Source organism: Coloeus monedula (genome assembly GCF_965178545.1).
Source record: "Coloeus monedula genome assembly, chromosome: 27".
NCBI classification, from domain to species: domain Eukaryota; kingdom Metazoa; phylum Chordata; class Aves; order Passeriformes; family Corvidae; genus Coloeus; species Coloeus monedula.
Genome location: NC_138807.1, coordinates 3,600,199 through 3,612,427, shown reverse-complemented (window position 1 = coordinate 3,612,427; position 12,229 = coordinate 3,600,199). Strand labels below are relative to the sequence as shown.

The following is a 12,229-nucleotide window of genomic DNA, read 5'->3' as shown; positions in this document are numbered from 1 at the left end:
TTTTGTTGTTTCTAGAGTCTTTGGCAACCTCATGAGAGGTTTAAAAGTCAATAAAGAGACAATCTGCTTTTAGCGCTGTGAGATTTGAAGAGAAGTGATACAGATCTGTGACATTGTGGATGTGGAGGGGCCTGGCAGGCTCTGCCTGTCTTTATTTATTTCCTTTGTGCCGTTAAGTTTAAATACTCTTTCTACATTTCCATTTTAGTTTTCAGTCATTATGGGAGTAGAAGGAGGAGGAAGGAAAGCTGGGAGAAAGGGGGAAGGAGAGAGGAGGAAGAAGGAAGGAGGCCTGAAAAGTAGGATCTAGTTCAGTCTAGGGATCAGTGCTCACCTTGTTCAGCTCCCTCTGATCCTGATAGCCTGCTCTGCTCACTGCTTTGCATCTTCAACATAAAAACCTAAAAGCCATAACAGTAAAATACTCCCCTAGTCAGAAGTCATGTGTTGTCCCCCCTCAGCAGCACCACAGACACCTGGGGGCACAGGTAGGGCAGAAAGTGCCCCGCATCGCCCTGGGCACTGTGGGGCAGAGGGGATGCTGAGGGGAAGGAGGATGCAGGTGGGACCAAGAACAGGTGTCCCCTGGGGCCATGCTCACAGGTTTGGGGTGATGTCACAGTGGTGGAGCCCCCTTGATCAGAAATTTTAATTCTTCCCTATGGTCCAATTTTCTTTCTCCTGCCCACCTCTGGCTTCTGTCCCCATGTTTTAATTTCTCCCTTTAAAACTCCTCATTCTTACACATATTGAAAAATAATACTAATTTATATAAAACTTGATTTCCAAATAACCCTCTTCATTTACTGTGTTACAGGGTTTTAGAAGGTAAGGAATTCTGAATACAGATATACAGGGCTTGAAAATACAAATATAACTTTTGTGTATATATATATATAAATCAAACATAAAGGGCTTGAAAATGTAAGGAAATATGATTGGCAGGAAGGAAATAGAGGCAGCTCTGTGTATTTAGAGGTTTTTTCCTGTTTCTTCACAAAATCTGAGAGTTTGGATCGATTCAAGGGCGAGGAGGGTGAGGAACTGCGCGGCTCTGAGGCCTCGCTGCTGCCGCCTGCTGGGTAAAGGTGGTGCTGCAGGCCGGGAGCGCAGGCACGGGGACAGCGGGGCCTCGCCGGTGTCCCCCGGCAAATAAAAACGGAGCGAGAAACAACAAACGAGCACGGGCGCAGTTCCTGGCCAAACCTGGGATGGTTGTAGTTACACAGGTGAAGATCCCAAACTAGGAGTGGTGATAACAAGGGACAGAGGTGCACGGGGCTGTTGTTTGAACAGAAAGGGGTGGCCCCGCAGTGCTGAGTGCAGGCGGGGTGGGGCAGTGAGGCCTGGGATTCACACAAAAAGTGTGGGGTCTGCAATGGGTGTAGGTGTGGGCTGGATGGTGGAAGAGGCCACTATCAAGATTGGAGGCTCTGGATGGACCTCAGAGTGTGCCACAGCCTGGGTGGTGGCCATGGCCAGAATTTGGAGTGTGCCACACCAAAGGTGGTGGGCTTGACCAGAAGTCAATTTTGGTCACACTCAAGAAGGCGTTGCAGGCTGGAAGTCAAAGGTGGCCACCTCCAAGATAGGGGGGCAGGCTGGAAGGTGTGGTGCCACGCTCAAGGTGAAGGACAGAGCCAAGAGTCACAGTGTCACACTCAAGATGGTGGAGAGAGACAAATCTCACAGTGCCACACTCAAGATGGCAACAGGAGACGGTGGCTGTGTCGTCCCAAACTCAAAAGAGCGGCCGTAGCCAGGAACCCACGTGCCATCAAACACCCACGTGCCTCAGGGGCAGTTGAGAGGTGGCCCCTGGGAGTCCAAGGCCAGCCAGAGCCATCAGTCCTGGCAGCTTTTGTCTCAGAGAAATCCTCCAGTGTTTGCAGTTTTAGGAGGTGGAATCCCCCTCTGGCCCCAGGCCTCTCAACAGGGCCTGGATCAGGATTCTGCCTCATAAAATTTCATTTGCCCAAGGACTGCTCCCAGCCAAGATCTGCGAGGACTGAGGGCCTGTTGTTATTTTCAGGTATTACCTTCACTTCATAGGGTTTGCCATCACACAGAGGACGCTCAGACATCCTCACAAAAAGGTGGAACTGTTTATTATCATCAGGATGTTCTGTGAAGACCCCACTGTGTCATCTACAGATACAAAACCTCAGAAAGGTGGATATTCTCATGTGTCCAAATAAATGATGAAAAAAAGAATCCTAATTCAGACTCTGACTGTGATTTAGAGTCACTCTCCTGTCCTGGAGATTCACAGATCCCAGAAGACCAGCTGAACTTCAAATTTTGGCCAATATAAAAGTTTTCCTGCTGCCACCTTCCATCCCAACACCAACATTCCTGCCTTGCTGTCGGAGTCCACATGGTCACCCTTCCTCACCTTCCTCAGCAGAACACAGCAATGGTTTATCCACAAAATGCCCCAAAAGCTACTGAGGTATCCCCCAAAAACCATCTGAACTCCTGGTGTAAGGTAGGAATGAGTCCCAGGACCTGGAAGTCACCAGTGGTGTTATTCCATAAGGGATCCCAGCAGGATCCACAGGGAACCAAATGACATCCAGAACTTCACAGCACAACAGAGTTGGAGAACAGGAAAACAACACAAAAGTTCCTTTGCTGAAGGGCAGGATTCCACACAGGAAGGAGAGTGGGGGCAGTTTGGGGTATTTTTTGGGAAATTCACCCATATTCCCATCAATTTATAGAGTTCTAACATTAAAAAAAGCAACAAAAAAAAAGCTTCCTCAGAGTGTGTAGATATCCTCCTTGGCTATCTACACACTCTATCACCTGTCACTTCAGGGTTAACAAATTTGTTTCACTGGCCTGGAACATCACCACAAAGAGATTTCAGAATTATTTTTAACAGCTCACAACATGGCCCAGAAATTTAAGCCTTGGAAAAACAAATTTTTCCCTTTATTTATATTGCACCTGTTTCACAAAGAGCTACATGGCAGAAGTTCCTTCTGCTGCAAAATGCTACATCAGAAAAAAATGGGTTTGAACACAGATTAAACACAGATTAGAAAGGAAAACTGAGCTTCAGGAATCATCATGAGTTGACCCCGAAATACCAACACTATTTTTACAAATCACTGTGCACTTACAAAGCGTAAGTCTTGCCTCAATTTTATTTAGCATTCAGTTATTTAAAAACCACAAGCATTTTACCAGATGATAAAGATGCTCTTACCAGTAATGGGTACTAAAATTGAACCTGCAAGGGGAATATTTTTAAGGTCTTTTGAAAGAGCACCAAATACTCTTTGGAACTACCAACAGAGCACCCACATGGAGTGGGGAGAGATTGGGTTTTCTATTTCTACAACTACCCAGGGCTGTTTGGGGGAGATTTTTTTCAATGTTGTGATGTATTTATGAGTTAAAAATGCACTGTGGAAATCAAAATATCTCAAAGGAGCCCAGTGCCTGTGTTCTAACCCTGCTTACAGCATTCCAGCCCCTGTAGTTTCAGACTGTGTGAGGCATCATCCACAGCAAAACATCCACCCAACTCCTCACCCATGGCTATTATGACACTCCCAAAGCTTCCTGCAAGGAATAAACCCAAGCCAACCCCCTTGGCTTTGATTTAATAACAGGGTCATTGTACACAATTGTCTAGATTTTGCCCTTTTTATTCCAGTGTTTCCATACTTTCTACAGACCTGTGTACAGAGTCAAACACGCCATTCACTTACAAACCAGCTTAAAACAAACGTCTCACTTGGCCAAACAAAAATCTCGCAGAGGTCCAAGATTAAGATGTATATTACAGCAGTGCCAGGAACTTCCTTTCCCTGAATGTGGGCAGTATTGCTTAAGGACTGGGATTCGGGATCCAGCAAAACCACCTCGTGTAACCGACTCACCCGACCGTTGTAATGACACCTTGTACCACACCCAGCCATCCCTGCTGGCCACAGACCTGGGCTTGAGCAGCAGCAACTCTGCCAGGAGTCTCCAGGGAAGAGATTCACTCCCTGGGCCCTAAATGGACCCATTATCCTCATGGGATATCCTCATTTTGGGCCAGTCCCTTTTTTGCTCTGCAAGCACAGGAGTTTTCACAGACAACAGTGAGGCCCCCAGGCCCAGACTGGAATTTGGGACAGCTTTGAACAGGAAGCCCTCACCTGCTGCCAAGACTCTACAGAAACAGCTGAGCTAAAGACCTGCCATGGTCAGTGTGCAGTGCAAGCTTACTCTGAAAACAATTGCCAGAAAAGGTCTGGTTATGTTCTTTAAAAGGAAACTATTGGAACATATTTAATAAAGCCTCTGATCTGGTTTTTATTTACTCCATGTAGCAGCTGAGGCTACAGGAAGATGGCACAGCAGCAGACACAGCAGAGGATGGACAGATGAACTCACAGTATGCCTGGACACCCCTGGAGCCCCCACTGCCACTTTTTCCTGGTATTTTACCCCCTGTGATGTAAAGAAGAATCATCTCCATTTTCCAGAAGGGAAACTGAGGCACAAAGACCACAATTCAGCGTTTGCAGGAGTCTTAACAGGTCACAGCCAGCTCCCTTTGAAAGCAGCTGGAGAACTTCAGCCCCTCTTGAAAATCTCAGCTTGAATCTCTCATTCTCAAATCATTCTCTTGCAGAGTCAGCACCTAATCCAAATCCAGAGTCCACAAAATCCTTGTTACTTGTAGGTAAAAGCATTGAAATGTTGGGAAGTGAGCCTTAGAAATACACATTTGGCACTTTCCTGTATTAAAAAGAAAGAATTATACATACATGAATACTGGAACAGGCAAAAGAAATTTCATTTGAAGGAAAGCTTTCTTCATGACCTTGTTCACCTGGGTTAGGGACAGACTTATTTAGATTTCCTACCTAAAAGCCCAAGCTCTCAGCTTGCATGAACAGACTGAACTCCAGTCCAGGCAAGGAAGTTCTGTTCACACACAGTAGCAGCATTTTTAACCCATCTCTGAAGTTTCAGAAGGACCATTTCCTCTTTTGGACTCTCTGGTGGAAAGTTGTTCATGTAACTACCACCCCAGCAGCCAAAAGAATAAGATCAGCTTGATTTTGCACTTAAAAATAAATTCTTTATTATCCAGAAAGGAGCTAAATCATCATCTCACATCATGGAAATGGTCATTTGTAAAGCAATAAATAAGAGGAGTGTTCTGTGCCACGCCCTGAATTTTGTCACTGGTGTCTGGTACCTCTCCAGTTAAAAGCATAAAACTTATTCTATCAAAGTCTCACTGTACAACAATCTGGGAAGGAAAGAAGGCCCCTAAAATCTTTTGCTAAAGCAACAACAGAAAAATCTGATTCAGTGAAACCCAAGTTCCATGTTGGGTTTCACTTCACTCAAAGGAATTTCATTCAAAGGAATGAAAGCCAAGTTTCATCCCTTCCATGCACAAATGCAGTACCTGACACACACAATCACCTTGTCTAGAATTTTTACTGGATCAGTTCTTAACCATAAATTATCTATTTACTGCTGATTCAAACAATTTTTCTTCAATTTCCTATTTGAGCCAGGGGAGTTGCAGGAACAGCACAGGAAACAAAATTTAACTTCTTTCAGCAGGAAGTGGAAGTCAGGCGAAATCCTCACAGCTACTCCAACACCAGTAATAAAGGAATTTTAAAAAACCAAACAATTAGGGGCTAAAAAGATTTAAGAAACAATTAATAATGATTGTTCAAATCAATGCATTCAAAAGATATGAACATATGAGAGCATAATTTATGCAGAAAACTGAGAACAAAACACCTTTCACCTTTCAATTTCTAAAGCAACGAAACAGTTTTGAAAGAACAGGTGTGAAGCAAGTAAAAAAATAAAATCATATTATTCCAAACACTTTTATTTGTGAAGGAGTTTCCTGCATGGCCAAGGGACAGCAATGTCTGAAGTTACAGGACTACATGATTCAGAAAACAATGATGATTTTAAGTTTGGCTTGGTTGTTCTCTACCATGACCAGTGATTTGGAGAACTGTGTTTTTCCATGCCTGAAGCAGTTCTGGGAGAGATCAATCCTTCCACTGCCTGCTCCTCCAGAAACATTTCTGGTTTGTCATCCAGAAGGCAGAGTTGTGAATACCCACAAGAAGTTCCACAGGTGCTGGAGATGAACTCAAGTTTACCTGTCAGCAGCTGATCCACCTCAGTCAATCCTCCTCAGACAAATCCTGGTAAGCACAAGTACCTCTCGCTTTCACTTCTTTCTGAAAGCTTCATTAAAAGTTATCATTAAACCATTATTAGAGAACAAGTTAAAGGTGACATTACCAGCGTGGAAAGAAGATACTGGCCAGAATTCAGCTGCCAAGAGAATAATAACCAGCTGGCAGACTCTGAAAGGAGCAGTGACAGATGTTCCACTCTGCAGTGACACGTGCACCTCACCAGAATCTCTGCTCTGCGGGTTTGGTTCCAGTGTCAGGTCTGGCTGTTCCAGGTTTAAAGCTCTGCCCAGCAGCAGCTGCAGGTCCTGCACCACTCCCTCTCCACATGCACCTGCCCTGCTGCCAAACCTGCACAGTTAAATGGCTTTGTGACATTCATGGATGTACTAAAAGTTTTCTGATAATGCTGGGGACACTTTGATATCACAGTCTGTACCTGTCTGCCAGGATCCTAAATATCAAAACGATTCAGGTTGTAGGATGCTGGATAGTTCTGCCTGTTGTACTGGAAGTGGTCTGTGAGGACATTGGTGCGGCCGTACTGAAAGTCTCCGTGCTGGGCAAAGGCTGTGAGTCCATTTTGGGACTTTTCAGGAGGGTTTCGGTGCCTTTCCAAGTTCACCAGGTCTCCAGTGGTGACTGGGAGCAGCTGCTGCTTCTTTGCCTCTTGGTTTGCATCGTATTTTGTCTGGGAAAGGAAGAAAGAATGTTTTTCACAGAATCCTTTAGGCTGGGAAAATCTGAGATCATCAAGTCCAAGCTGTGCCCCATGCCCACCCTGTCCCCAGCCCAGAGCACTGAGTGCCACATCCAGGCCTTCCTCGGACACCTCCAAGGATGGGGACTCCAAACCTCCCTGGGCAGCCCCTTCCAAAGCCTGACAACCCCTCCCAGTGAAGGTAGATTTTCTTAGATATCACCTGACATACTCATATATCCAGAAAAAACCAAACAGCTCTACAGTCACATCACTTTTTTTGGTAGAGTCTTAAAGTATCAGTGGCTTCTAATAAAAACCTCACTCCTCTCGCATGCCAAACGTTTTGCTCAAGAGATTTTGAGTTACTTCCCGATCTTCCCTTTTCAAGAAAAACTTAAGATCAAAATTTAGTTTTGTGAGAGGCCCAGCAGCTGGTGTGACCCAAGTCCTTCACTTGGGCCATGCTCATCCCTCCTCTGCAATGGAGCTTTGTGCCCCTCGTTCTCTATTTTAGCTCCACAAGCTCTCATCTTGTACAAAAAATAATTCAAAGCTACTGGACTGCTTCAGCCATGTTTCCTGAATAAATAAACAAAGAACTGGAGTACCTTGTTGTACAAGAAGACCCCGAGGATGGCTGTCATCATGCCCAGGACGTTGGTGCTGGTGACGGGGTTGCGCAGCATGATCAGGGACACCGTGATCACCATGATTCTCTTGGTGGCATTGGCCACGGAGTAGCTGAGGGGACTGATCAGGTTAAGGATACTGAAGGCAATGACATTCTGGGCAAAATTACAGAATCCACTGATTATGAGCAGCATCAAGGTCCAGGACCAATGAGACATTGTGCTCTGTGGCAAAGCAAACAGCAGGAGAAAAAAATTATCTCAGGTTTCAGGTAACAACACAAACATAACTTGAGGCACTTCTTACCTACCCTGGAGGGAGGAATATCTGCACTGAGCTCTAAAGAGGCCCCAAAGCACGTTGCTTTATGCAACTCCCAACTCAGAGAAACCAGAGGAGGACGTTCCCCACACACTCTGGGAGTGTTTATTCCTGCCTCCAGCTCCCAACTCCCGAAATTTATGCTGTCCCATAAACTGCCTCTCCTAACCCTGATGGGAATTCTCACAATAAACACTTTGTTAACTTGTGTGAAACAATTTGCAGGTGTTTCACAACACTTCCTTCCACACTGACAGGAACTACACTGAAACACTTCAGTGCATTTTTCTAGTTGGGTGGGGCAGTTTGTTTGTTATTTATTTTTTTCTCTTTTCTTTCCTAATAGCGAGCAGTTCTCCAAATACAGCACTCACCAAGTCATTCTCTACCAAGAAGGAAGAAAGATCCACCAAAACCCACGTTGGGATCATGAAGAACACAGCGTGGCACCCGAGGATGTTCAGCAACCGAAGATGATGAATTCGGGAATCTCTCAACACCTGACAAGAGCCATCATTGAACAGCAGTCAGGAAACAGAAACAGCTCTAGGGGACAGGTAAGTTAGGAAAGTAAGTAAATACTCTGGGGGTATGAATTTCCTACGAGGGTGACCAATGAAAAACTGATGCCTCTTTGAAAAACAATGGTTTTTGAGTGGTGACACTTAGTATCAACATGATATTAAAATTAATATTAAAAGCTCTACAAACCAGAAATCATAACTAAATACAGTCACACACTTTAATTTTGTTTCTATGATTTCAGGGAGTGCCCAGTGTTGACAGTGACTTGTTCAGCACAGAGGATTTGATATAACAAGATACATTAAAAGCTTTCAAATGAACTGTTGAATTTAAGCCCTGTTGAACTGCCACCAGAAAAATAAAAAAATCCATGTTGAGGAATAAAGAAAGGGCTCAGGATAAACTCAGTGTAAGAGCTTCAACAGGTAGGAAGAGCTGCAGGGAACACACACACGAAATAACAACCAACCCTCTGGGCTCCTTTGACTGCAAAGTCCACTAAAAACATACATTTATGGAATTGAAATTACACCCTGTCCTGCTGAAGGGTGACTCCAGTGACCAATGCTGTGAACAGAACTGGTACCTTCTTCGAGAAGATGTTTTGAAGTGAAAAGCACAGAGTAGCAGCAAGTGCACTGATGAGACCCCACATGTCAAAGGAAAGCTCTGTGACTGTGGCCAACAGGACACCAGTGATGATGGGGATCAGAGACAGGTACACCTGAAACAGGGACAGAGGGGTAGCTTGCATCTGCTAAGAATTTTCAACTGAGTTTATAAATCCTGCTGATTTAGGGAGGAAAGGAGAGGGAAGAGCAAAGCAACAAAACCACGGATCAACTCTTTTACTATTGTAGTTCAAAGAAATGAAGTGACTGCAGCAGACACTGACAACTCCAGTGCATCAGAGAGCACCACCCTGGTCAGTGTTTAGATGTGTTTTACATTCACAATAAAAGGAAAAGGGACTTTTAAAATCTGCATAATCTAATTCCAGTCACAAAATCCAAAGCCTGAGCTCTGCTGCCCCCAGTCAGCACAGCACCCCCCAAGCACCACCAAGAAAAGAAACCTCAGCAAACCTGTCCGCACCTTCGTCGTCTGCTTTTCCTTCATGATGATCCGTGACAGCAGAACCACCCAGATCGGCATCGTGGCTTTCACTGGGGACGGGAAGAAAACATCGGTGGGGACCCGAGGCTTGGGACAACTCCACCAACCACCATCAGCACAGGGATGGAGCAGGGGCTCAGCCCCGGCCTAGCACAGCCCATGATGGGTCTTCCCTCCCTGTCACCGTCCTGGACACTTGTACAAACCGGATCCCGGTGCTCTGGGACACCGTGCTGGGCACCCACAGAGCACACACCAGGACGCTGCCCCTGGAGCTGGTGCCAGCACACACTGGGGATGGGGACGCTGCTCTGGGAACCTACAGAACACGCAGTGGGTACTGGGACACCACACTGGACACCTGTATGAGCACAAGGTGGGTACTGGGACACTGCACCAGGTGCCCATATGAGCACACACCGGGCTTCAGGTCGCCGCCACTGGGCACGAGTCCAAGCCGGCCCCCCGGGCACAGCCGGCGCTGGAACACCCCACCGGACACCCCTCGGCCCTCACCTGTGTGCGCGTAGGACACGGGCACCCGCCAGAGCGAGACGTGCGCGGACACGGAGGCGAAGTACTTGCCGAAGGCGAGCGGGAGGATGTAGCGGGGGTAGGCGCGGGGCGGCAGCTGCGCGGGGCCGGCGGGCGGGACGCGCCAGGCGCGGAGCAGCGGCGGCAGGAGCCCGCACAGCCCCAGGATGTGGAACAGCGAGACGGTGACGGGCCGCGGGAAGCCGCCGAGCAGCAGCTTGTTGACCACGTTGCCGCCGGCGCTCAGCCCGTACCAGGCGAGGCACAGCGCCGACACCCGCGCCCCCTCCCGCAGCGCCGGCCCGCGCCCGCCCCGCGCCGCCCCGGCCCCGGGCCCGGCCCCGGCGCCGCCCGGAGCCGCCAGCGGCGCCGCCATCGCTCCGCAGCCGCCGCCGAAACGTCAGCGCGGCCGCCAGCGCGTCGCTTCCTGGGGCGGGCGCGGGTCCCGGCGGGCCCGGAGCGTCACTTCCTCCGCCCCCGCCCCGCCCCGGCCCAGCCCCGGTACCGCCGCGTCCCCGCGTCCCGCGGTGCCAGCCCCGCGCGGCCCCCGGAGCGAGGCGATGGAGCCCGAAGGGTTCCCGTGACCGGGGACGGCGTCTGGGGGAGCGGAGACGCCTCCAGGGCTCGGCGGTGCTGCGGTTCGGCAGCACCGGCCCTTGGACACCGAAGCACAGGGCAGCGACAGGGCAGGGACGGAGCGAAGGTCACGGGCTCGGAGACACCGAGCCGATCGCTCCCGACCTTTAAAACTAACGCGAGCAACGCGTAGCGCCGGCTGGGGTAAAGGATGGGTGAGTACCTGGCAGGCAGGAGGGGTTCTAGAGCCCGGTTCATCCATGCACCCTGTCAAGAGACATTTCTACAGGATTAATTTGCCCATAAAAACCACGCACTGTAGGTAATGGCGACTCCCCAAAGATTTGCTGATGAGCCATTTCATGTCATCCATTGACAAGGAAGAAATGGCAGTGTTTTAACTTCAGGTTTTAGGATTAGAAGGAGAATTTTTGCGAGAGAGGTAGGAGAAAGCAGTAGCAGAGAAACTGAGTCATGCACAAATGAGAGTACACAGCAGGTACGCACATGGTAAACTTCATTTGAACTTGTTTACAAAATTGACAAAAAAATATCACCTTGTAAACTTATTCACATTTGTTGGAGCTCACAGAACTGGTTATACTGGCATGCTGAAATAAAGATTGTCAAGCCTCATCTCACCCTGGAGGACACACAAGTGAGTTGACCCCTTACAGCAGCAACAAACTCAGCAAGGAACAAGATTTAAAGCTTGCATTGGGAGGGAATTTCTCCAGCAGTTTTTGTACCACCAGGGAAAGGGCTGGGTCTGGTTCCTGATGCTCCCTCAAACAGATGAGCATCAGCACAGGCAATTTTTGGGTGTAATCTGAAAGCTGTGATGAGCTTCGGGCATCACCATACCCAGTGCAGTCAAGGGCCATCAATTGCATCAGAAATGGACGCAGTGGAGAAAAAGATGGAATTTATCAAGTAGTACTTCGTCATTTCCTGAAATTTGGGAATATTCAAAGGCCTCCAAAGAGCACGGACCCTGTTCCTAAATGGGACCATTCAGGGAAGGAGGGAGGAAGGGCAGGGAGAGATAAGATGCACAGTACTTTTTTACATAAACAAAACTCAAGCATTTCCAAAATGACCAGCAGCTTAGCCCTCTACCATCAAATCTGAACTGCAAGACAGGAGCTTTCCCCAGCTCTAAACCACACTGCTCAACCTCAGCAACTGCAGAAGGACAGAATGGAAGTAAACTGAAAATATACTTGGATGCATTTTTTGGTAACCACTTCTGGTTTCACTCTCAGACCTCAGATTTCAGAAATGGAAGCACACAGACATTGTATTTCTGAAATACCCACACATTTCAGTAACAGTCAGATCATAAATGAACAAGAATGACTTAAAAAGAAACCAAACTTCATCAGTTGTATTCCAGGGAATGAACCAACACAATGCAGACCTGGCCAGGAGCACCCTCCTCTGAAAACCAAGGAAGAGTGCCCTCAAAGACAGGACAACCCTTGCCAAGGCTCATCTCCAGCACACATGGGTTAACAGAGTTAATAAGCCCAGGAATATTTTTGGTATAGTGTCCCCTCCCCTGAACAGAAGCCCAGCACTGGGGACTGCATAAAACAACATAGTCCCAAATATTAAAGCAATTACAGTTAATAGA

General features: G+C 47.6%; 1 protein-coding gene across 3 annotated transcripts; it reads right to left on the bottom strand.

Annotated features, from left to right (window-relative positions):
- Nucleotides 1-3,333: 3,333 nt before the first annotated feature.
- On the bottom strand, nt 3,334-10,393 carry SLC35E1 (solute carrier family 35 member E1; the record flags this gene model as incomplete). 3 transcript variants are annotated; one of them, XR_014227110.1, is made up of 7 exons in its annotated part: nt 3,334-4,743; nt 4,872-6,879; nt 7,500-7,745; nt 8,217-8,342; nt 8,954-9,091; nt 9,463-9,533; nt 10,000-10,393. XR_014227110.1 is itself a non-coding variant. In XM_082297797.1 (7 exons), 6 exons carry the CDS (start codon nt 10,391-10,393, stop codon nt 6,643-6,645), a joined length of 1,212 nt encoding a protein of 403 aa, XP_082153923.1. In that variant the 3' UTR covers nt 3,334-6,539; nt 6,628-6,642. The 3 variants fall into 3 exon arrangements, 2 of the variants coding, with proteins under 2 accessions (XP_082153923.1, XP_082153922.1); XM_082297797.1 differs by having other exon boundaries at nt 3,334-6,539; nt 6,628-6,879; XM_082297796.1 differs by having other exon boundaries at nt 3,334-6,879.
- Nucleotides 10,394-12,229: the final 1,836 nt, after the last annotated feature.